Here is a 9342-nt window from a genome sequence, read left to right as displayed (position 1 = left end):
GGCCAGTTCTGGTTTCTGAGGAAGCAAGGAAAGATAAGGCTGAGTGAAAGAAGGGACTTCTAGCAGCTTTCTTCAGCTATGTATCATGCCTAGCTATTAAGCTAAAGAAAACTGACAAATAGCCGTGGGATTTTTCAGCTTCACTGCCCATTTTTTAGGATAAGAAGTAAAAAGAAGGGATGGGTGACCAATTCTGGATATAGGGCTGGTCTTGATTTCAGATGCTGTTTGGTAAATTTTTGGCCGAAGAACAGCAAGTTAAAGCATTGCTTCCTGCTACTGCACTGATATAAACTGAAGTGGAGATGAAGGTACACTTTGAGTGTTAAGGGAACAGAATAGGTCTGGTAGTGACTTCATGTGCAGGCATAAAAGTGTTTTTGTAACATTCTTGTGTTTGAGAGTAACTTGTTTAACTCTTTCTTTTCAGCCACCAAAGTTCTTGGCACAGTCAAGTGGTTCAATGTCAGAAATGGATATGGCTTTATAAACAGGTATGTTTAAATTATGGTAGTTGTATTTGTACTGTACTGAGACTTGTAGTACAGATACTATGCCATGCATTAGTAATTGCAACAGAGACCTGAGGACCTGACTGCAAGTTCATGTAGCTGATAGCCAGGTTTGGCTCCTTTCGCCCTCGCCAAAGGTGGTGTGTATGGGGCCCAAACAGAAGGGGTAAAACTCACTATGAGCTTAGTCTGTTACTTTTTTCACATGTTTGCTCATACTGCACTTTTAATGAGCTGTGTATTTCATGACTACCTGGATATTTTTTTTAAGGTGGAAGTAAGGTTGGAGGATGAGAGGAAATACTTCTGGATAAAAATTCAAATGTTAACTGATTGTTCAAAATACCTACTCTACACACTGAGAGTTTCCAGTATCTTCTAACTGAAGATGTTCCAGGCGTGGGCTCACAGAAATCCTCTCTTTGTATCTTTTCTTCTCCTCTGACCATTAATAGACCACTGAATGGCATTGATAAGCCAAATAGCTGTAAGTGATATTGGTCACACTCCAACCTTATGTGCACAAGACCCACACTTCCAAATTACTGGAGGAAAGTCTGGTTTTTAAGGCTGAAATATCTATGGGTTTGAGGGGCTTAAAAGTCTTCTATGCTTTATGAAAAGCAAAGCTTCTGTGTGGTGAATGCTTGTCTTGCAAAAGACACCTAGCAATTTATGTTGTCCTGCAAGTCTTTGTACTGTTACACAACAGGTAGATTTGGGTAAGTTGGACATCCTGGCAAGGGGTAGAAGAGCCTCGTTTCATGGATCTGAAGTCAGTTCTGCTACAGATTAATTCCAAATCTCTGGAGATTACTGTTCAGTGTTATGTGAGCTTAGAGGAAAAGCTTGAATTGGCAAGCACTCTTTCATAGCAGTTGATGTGAGAGCCTTCAGCTGAATATGGTGTAATAACTTGTTAGCTTTCTTCCTAATCTGAAGTCTGCCATTGCTTCAGTGCAACAAGTTTTGGATTATGCATTGTCTTCACAAGCTCTTGGACCCATCTGTTCGCCCTGCAGAGAAGGAATTGGGTGAACAGCCAGCAGGGTCTAGGCTCTTTCTATTGTGTGTGAACACAGAATGAAGGTCTGAGACCTGTCTTCATGTTTTGCATGTGGAAGCCTGAACTGGCTGCCTAATGCAGACAACCTCATGTTCATGTCTGGATCCCCCTCCAATGGACTCCCCTAATGCCCCTTGTGCATGGCTGCTTTGAGTTTCACTGAAAGGAGAGCTCTGTTAACAGCTGTGGCCAGTCCTGTTGATAGTCTTGGTTGACCCCTGGGACAACAGCTCAGGTTGCAGCCCCTGTGGAAGTTTTTTTTTTTTTGTGGGGTGGAATAGTGAAAGGCAAGCAGTCCAGTCATTATATCTGCCCCACATCAAAACAAAATATTGAACATTTGCCAGAAGATTACAGAGAGCCTCCCCCCATCCCCTCACCCTTCTGAAGGGTGGGGAGTACGTTCCACTGTCAAGCGTATGACCCTGGAAATTCAGAGCAGGGTCCTTGTAGCATAGACTTACACAGAATGTATGGAATCCAGGGGATGTACTACAGGCTGGGGGAAGGAGGGTTTCACTTGTGAAGTCAGGGTTTTCTATTTAAGTCTCTTAGCCTAAACTCTTATGACTTCTCACTTTCTCTTCGCAGAAATGATACCAAAGAAGATGTGTTTGTTCATCAGGTAAGACAGCAGTAATTGTACTTAGAGACGTGCACTATGATAGGTTTTTTTAATGCAGTTTCCCAAAACAGCCACCCAATCTTGTCCTGGCTTCTCCTTAGAGTATTTACCTCTAATACCTTGAATGAACAGATAAGCTGAAATTTTCAGGGAAGAATACTAGAGTGTGTTTGCCTTTTCTCTGGGTTATAAGTGAAGGAGTAGGTATTACAGCCCTTCATGCTTTCTTTTGTCTGCTCTCATTTTAACACTAAAGAGTGGGGTTTTTGTGTGTTTTTGTTTTGTTTTTGGTTATCCCTCCCTTGGGGAGAGGACTCTTCTGTTTTGTAAATACCTCACTACTTGTAGTCTATCATTCCCCCCCCCACCGTTTCCTCATGCTGCTTGTGTCTTCTGTTTCTTCTGACGCTCTCCATTTGCAGGTCTATTCTGTCTGCCCTCCCTGGTATTGGAGAGAAAGTGATCTAGCCTGGCTCATGACCAGCTTGGGTTGCCATCAGCTGTTGCTGTGTGAGGCAGCTGCTCCTAGGAAGAAGAGGAGGAAGGCGCTGTGCTAAGTGCCCAAGTAGAGGGAGAGGTTGCCCAGTGGTTTATCATTGGTTAACTTTCCTTGAGCTGTCAGTAGGCCATTCTAAGTTTATACTGCAACTCTCAGGCCAAAGGCAACTAATGGGAAGACAGAGGATGCTGTCTCCATGCTGATGTAAACTGATTAGTTGGCCTGGATCTGGTTCTGCATCATCTGAGACTTCACCAGAAAATGAAATACTGCCCCTGGAGCTTGTCCCACACAAAATGTCTGCAGGCCCCTGTGATCCTTAAAAGCATGATGTAGTCAGGAAACTTGCACTCAGAGTTCGTCACAGAGGACAAGGACATGTGTGTATGTCGTTGAGTTAGTCATGCTGGTCAACATTGAGAGTTAGTTTAGTTCTTGCAGCTTCGTGGCTGAATGGCCTGTGATAACTGCTTCTCTGGGTCAGTGGGTTATCTAAAAAATAGGTGAAGCTGGGAGGGAATAAGTGTGGTGCCTGTAGTGAGTGAAGTGTGTGTAGTACATGTTCCTGGTTCAGTTGGTGAACCTGGGAACAAGAGCTCACAATGTGTGTACTGATTTCTAATGGTCACTCCCCTTCCTTAGTGACTGTGTGTTATGTGTGTGCTGATACAGATGCTGCATCTGCGGCCTGGTGGGAGTGTGTCTGGAGGAGGGTGGGAAAAGTTCTAGTAACAGAAATGTGTTCTGGATAGCCAGCACTGTAAAACTGTGTTAAAGACAATGAGGTCTCCTTGAGGCCAGTGAGAAGTTATCCTGGAAAAATGGTTGTTGTGCCAATAACAGATAACATAGATCAGTGTTTTTCCTCTTGGGAAAGCTCCCTGTGGAGACCCAAACAGTGAAGGCCACAGCAGGGTAGTGTTATCTGTGCTGTTTTATCTTCTCCACCTGTAGAGATTGTTCACCTAAATGTAAACATGTGTGTGAAACTTACTTCTCCTGTGGCTGAAATTCTCTCAGAGTGAGCAGTGAGCAAAACTAGCTTGACACTTCATGTGTAAGCCTGCATCCGATTAATGCTCTTGGTGGGCTGGGCATGGCAGAGCAGATGCTTCCAACTCTGGCCTGGGCTGGCTGCATTCAGATGTTCTTCAGCTCTTCCATCTCAAGCTGTTCCTGTATGTGAACGTGCTTGCTACCAGAGCCTGGGGCTTTCTGGCCAGAGCTCCTGATGGCGCCACCCAGCAAGGGAGGCAAATCCATGGCATAAGCAAACATCCTGCTGCAAGCTCCCTCTCTGTGGTTAGTGCCTGTTCTGCCCCTCCTCCCCACGCCTGTCCCGGGAGGGGCTGGATTACATGCCTAATCCCTGCAGAATAAGGCTGACCTAGTTGAATGGATACAGCCTCCTCCCTGCCTCCTCTGCACACATCCACGGTGGGGAGGGAACAAGCCGATCTCATGATTGGAATGGGGGTTAATGCTTGGTGTCTGGCTATTGGATGCTATTTTTAAACCTAGTGCAGATTAAAATGCTTTTCTCTTTAGGGCATGCATGGCTTGCTTTGAATTAACCCTTTGTCTTGCAGGGGACCCAAGCAGTGTTTTGGGGAAGGGCAGTTCTTCACCTGCTTCTTCTTGCTTGCATCCTTGTCTAGTTGGTTAATGCAGGGTGCTGTCTATGGCACTGTGTCAGCTGGAGGTGGTGTGAGCAAAAGGGATCAGTCTGCACTGCAGGGTGGAGTGTCTGGTGGTGAGGAGGGTCTTGCAATTTAACACCATTAAAAGTGTCAATAGTCAGAGAAGCCCACCTTAATTAGGTGTAGTCTGAAATAACAAGCAGTGAGGAGAAGGAGTTAATGTCTGCTGCACAGGTCTTTATCTGCAGTTCACTGGATTGTATTCATACGCAGAGCCTGGTGTACCTGCACCAGGAACTCATGTAACAAATTTTGGCTGTTGCTGTGACAATGCTGGATGTGCACATGATGTGGTTATAGGAGGATGTGGAAAGAACTCTTCCAAACAAAATACTGACCTAGCTCTGAAGACTTATGGCTGTCAGTGTCCCCTTGGGGAGTGAAAGGCTTTGTCTTAATTGTCGAGTGCTGTCTGTGTTAACACAGACATCTGTCTTTTGAATCAAATGTTGGATCCTGCAGGATGCTGGTGAACAGTAAGAGGGAGAAAAGTGCTCTCTACCCTCTGGATATACAGAGTAGAAGTATTTTCATCAAGCTTAGAGCTTAGGCTTGTTAAAGGCTTGTTAAAGGCTTATTTCAGCAGTGTTTGCCAGCTGCTGAAGTAGTAAGTAGTAAAGCCATATAGTTTCTGCTCTGAGTTCTAGGACTTGTTCAAAATTGTTCCTGGTTGCCTTCATAAAACAAAGCCCAGCCTACTGCATGGCAGCCCAAATCTCCTGTTGACAGGCTATTCAATTGCATGTTTGAATTTTTTGTTTTTGTCCATAAAGCTGGAACAGAAAATGTGGAATCCTGAATTTTTCTTCTATTACCCTTCTTGGAGGATGGTTGAGGAGCTTCATTAATCTTAAGTACACCTTCTGCTGAAAAGAAATCTGGTAGTCCGTTCTTCCTCTGCATTTAGGAGAAAGGGGAAGAGTTTGAAATACAGCTTGTTGAAGTCTCTGTCATATGCAGAGCACAAGTCTTATGAGTTTGAGTCAGTTGTCTCAGTATGAGTGGTAGTGAAAGAATTAAACCTTTAAACTGAAGTGAAGGTAGTGATTTTATTCTTACTATATAGCATTTATGAAAAAGCTAGCACTTCCATCTGATTTTAGAAATGAGCCAGTTGAACTAATAGGGCTGCAGAAAGCAAACAAAGCTGTCGCAGCTGACGGTGGGAGTCTCTGCTTGCTTAAAGTAATTTTGAAAAGAATTCACTTGAGCAGCTCATTCTCTTCCTGTATTAAAAAATAAACAACAAAACAAAAAAACCACAAAAAAACCCCAACAACAACAAAAACCAAAACACCAACAACCCTCTTACATTGTTTTTGCTTTGGTAGCAGTAATATGTACACTCTTGCATTCTTCCTTAAGCTATTCAGGGACACTGCAGGGTACGGGGAATGGTGTGGCTAGATGTAGGGCTAAAAGAACACGCTGGTCTATTGCATGAAACTAAAGGGGCTGTATTCAGCAGCACTGAGAATACTCTTCCTGAACTGGTCAGGCTCAACTTTAAACTGATTACAACTTTCCCTTCCGTGGGAAATATTTTTTGGCTGTTGTTGCCCTAATGAACATAGTTGCCATGCACAGGCAACAACTCTACTGATATTCAGTCTACCTGTTTTTCCTGAACTGCATACAGAGGTGACAACTGTCTTTTCTGTTTCTGCCCAGCATCCTATTTCTTAAGCCAGATTTGTGCCTTGTATTTCCATGTGTGCTTCTATCTACTGTATCTGTACCTGCCTCCATTATGCTAACAAAAGATGCCCATATCAGGAAACTTAAAGTGAATTGGTCTTTAATCTAAGAGAAACTTCAGTAAAAAGCTGGCTGCTAGGCTGGCTTGTATAATGTGTGCAGTTTTGTCTTTTTTTTTTTTTTCCCCTGGCCTCTTCCAGCTTGTGAACCCTTAACTGATGAACAGATAGTGGACTCTTCTTGCTAACTGCCTTTTGTGGAATCCTAGAAATACTTCACAAAGTGAAAGGCATCTGTAGTTGACAGGCTGAAAATTGCTTCAGGAGCCTTGAGTGTTTCTGCAAGTCTGAGGAGATTTTCAACCAGTTTTGATCCAAAGCCACATTAATAGTATTTTGGGGTTTCCATTTAGGAGATGACTAGGACTGCAATTGTCTGCTCTGTTACTATTCCTTTGTTCTTTAGGGACTCACCTAGTTTTTCATGATCACCTTTACAGTAGTTAAGTAAAATGCTTATTTATGTTACACCAGAGTTGGAGTATTTCTTCTTTAGTTACTATGAGTTGCCATGATAACTGAATGTTAATGTCATCTTCCTCAAAAACACTCCTGGTCTTAAATTCTCTGTAGATGGTCTACAGGTCTCCTAGTGACTGTGAAGGCATGGGTCACTCTTGCTGTTGGAGCTGCCATGGTATAGCTTGCAGGAGTTCAAACACTCAGTGTGAACCCTGTTCATACAGAAATATGTAATGATTTGGATATTTGGTAGGGTTGAGAGAGGGGATCCTGGGGCAGCAGCTAATTTGTAAATTCATACGTACTGAGAAACAAGTAAACCTTGACTGAGTGTTGGAGGGCCTGTGCAGTAAGAGACATCTATGTACTTGAAATATCTTTGGCAAGTGACCTTGTGTGTAGAGTTGGGATTGCAGCAGAAGACTACTGTCCTTCTCTCATGTATGGGGCTATGAATGCGTAAAAAAATAAGAGAAAAGAATATATTTTTCTCTATTTTTTTTCTTTTAAGACGGCGATAAAGAAAAACAACCCACGGAAATATCTGCGCAGTGTTGGCGATGGAGAGACTGTAGAATTTGATGTGGTTGAGGGAGAGAAGGTGAGAGATTACAAAATCTTAGGGGTGTGGTCCAACAGTTAACATCATTGTGGTAGGGAGTAACACAGAACCAAAGCTATGGTGTTTTGGTCTAATGTGTTAATCCCTGGGGTGGGTGGCTTTCATACAGTTTTTCTGTGAAAGATCTGTCTTTTAAATGCTCCATTAAGGAGTATTTTGAGATTTATCGAGACTACTTTAACTATATCCTAGTGCTTCTAGAATGTGTAATTTTTACTTGATAGGACATTTGAAGCTTGCAGCCTGTCCAGTAATCATTAATTGAGGCATATGTTGCCCTAAAGAATTTGTCTTGGGACCTGGTAGCTTAACAGTAAGAACCTTCAAGTTCTCTGTGCCTCCACTTTCTCAGAGTTTTTTTTTGAGTTTTCTGAGGGTTTGGGATTGTTTTTGTCTCTAATCAGCTATGTCTTGCTTGTTCCTCTGAACTCAGCCTGGCTGATAGGGTCTTGACTCATGATCATAACTCTAGGTTATGAGGTTAAGAATAACAAACCTGCTTTTGCGCTACATGGGAGGAAGGAATCTCTATCTTCGAACTGATGCAAAGAAACCTCTTTCTCATTTCATGTTCTCCCTGTAGCTGGTTCTCTTCTCACACTACTCTAGCTTACTTTATTTTTTGACCTTTTAGGGTGCAGAAGCAGCTAATGTCACTGGTCCAGATGGAGTCCCTGTAGAAGGCAGCCGCTATGCTGCAGACCGGCGCCGCTATCGACGTGGCTATTTTGGCCGACGCCGTGGACCACCTCGAAGTGTAAGTTTAATTTCTTAGTGGCAGTCATCCTACCTCCCCAGCAGTCTTTTGATCCTCTCATGAGAAGGAACTATAGGTTCAGCACTGGCATATGGTAGACTGTCAATGCTTAACTAAGTTGTGAATGTTCTTTCAGCACATCACTGATACTGATATTTTCTATTATTGGGTGTCCTGTAGGCTTTTCCTTGGCCTGTCTTTGGGTGGTATCTGTTTGTTTGGAGAGTAAACGCAAGGGAGTGAGACACCTAGGTGGTTCACCATGCTCTTTACCCGAACCAAGGGGAAGTATTTACATTAAGTAGTGTGACTAACTTGGAAAGGTTACCTGGAAAATGGGATTTGTCACTTCTGCCTGCTAGTTGACCAACTAGTTGAAACCTCCATGTAATATACCTTCATAGGCCTCTGCCTACAGCAGCTCTGTGTAAAGATAATGCATTTTTTTTTCTTTAAACTAGCTATGCACCACTGTTCATAACATCTGCAGGCCTTCCTAAGCAGCTTCTGTGCAAGTTTTTGCAAAGGGAGAAGTAAGTATGAGGTACATGGCTATAGTTCTAGCAGTTACTACTCCTATCCACACCGTGCTTGTGTTAATTTGGTGCCTGGAACAATCCCAACAAACTGGACCATACTCCAGGCTTGATTATCCTTTTATTTAATAGTTGAGTCTTTGATAATTTCATGCAGAAATGTGTGAATGATGCAGTATGAGAGCCCTGGTGCGAGTCTGCCCAGGCAACATAACTCCTCTCATCTTGCTCTACGGAGTTGACAGCATGGGGGCAAACAAAAGAAGAGTTGTCAAATACTTCCCTAAAGCCTAGATGTTTATACTAGCTATCATGAAGTCTTTTCTTTAATCCTGCTGGACACCTCTGACCCTTAAATACATTAAAGGTGTTCTTTCTTTCTTTCCCTTGGAGACAGCTAGAAGCTGATGCTGGTAACTGAGGCTTATTACTGTATGTCTGTTTTTTTGGCGGTACAGTTTGCAGCTTCAGCTTTCATTCTGAGTAGTGAAGAACTGGGGTACTTGGTTTCGTTCAGCTTTTTGATGTTTCCAGTCTTATCTGTTAGCTCATCAACCAGCTACATTCCAGTATTGATTCTCTTTCCTCTTGTTCTCCTGAAATTAAAATCTCCCTCAACTGTCTTAGTTGGGAGTGAATACTTTAGTTAGTGGTGTTGGTGTTCGGAGCTGCTTCAGATTTTAAATGAGTAGATGTATCAAGGCTTAGACAACCTGTGTGTTGATGAGTATGGAAAGCAGCTGTTTCTTTCTGCCTGAAGAGTGATACTGTGAAACTCAACTTGGACATGGGGAACATTCAGTCTC

At 43.0% G+C, this 9342-nt stretch overlaps 1 protein-coding gene across 1 annotated transcript in view; it reads left to right on the top strand.

Moving 5' to 3' along the window:
* Window positions 1-430: 430 nt before the first annotated feature.
* The window catches only part of YBX3 (Y box binding protein 3), a gene marked incomplete at its 5' end in the record, with an annotated part of 19767 nt that continues 10855 nt past the window's right edge, over window positions 431-9342 (top strand). Inside the window, 4 exons of the mRNA XM_010190090.1 lie at window positions 431-494; window positions 2170-2203; window positions 7133-7222; window positions 7878-8000. Of these exons, the coding sequence (XP_010188392.1) occupies window positions 431-494; window positions 2170-2203; window positions 7133-7222; window positions 7878-8000 (311 nt within the window). The remainder of the gene's footprint in view (window positions 495-2169; window positions 2204-7132; window positions 7223-7877; window positions 8001-9342) is intronic.

This window comes from Mesitornis unicolor, unplaced genomic scaffold (genome assembly GCF_000695765.1).
Source record: "Mesitornis unicolor isolate BGI_N332 unplaced genomic scaffold, ASM69576v1 scaffold18150, whole genome shotgun sequence".
NCBI classification, from domain to species: domain Eukaryota; kingdom Metazoa; phylum Chordata; class Aves; order Mesitornithiformes; family Mesitornithidae; genus Mesitornis; species Mesitornis unicolor.
This window is presented reverse-complemented; position numbering and strand designations above follow the sequence as displayed.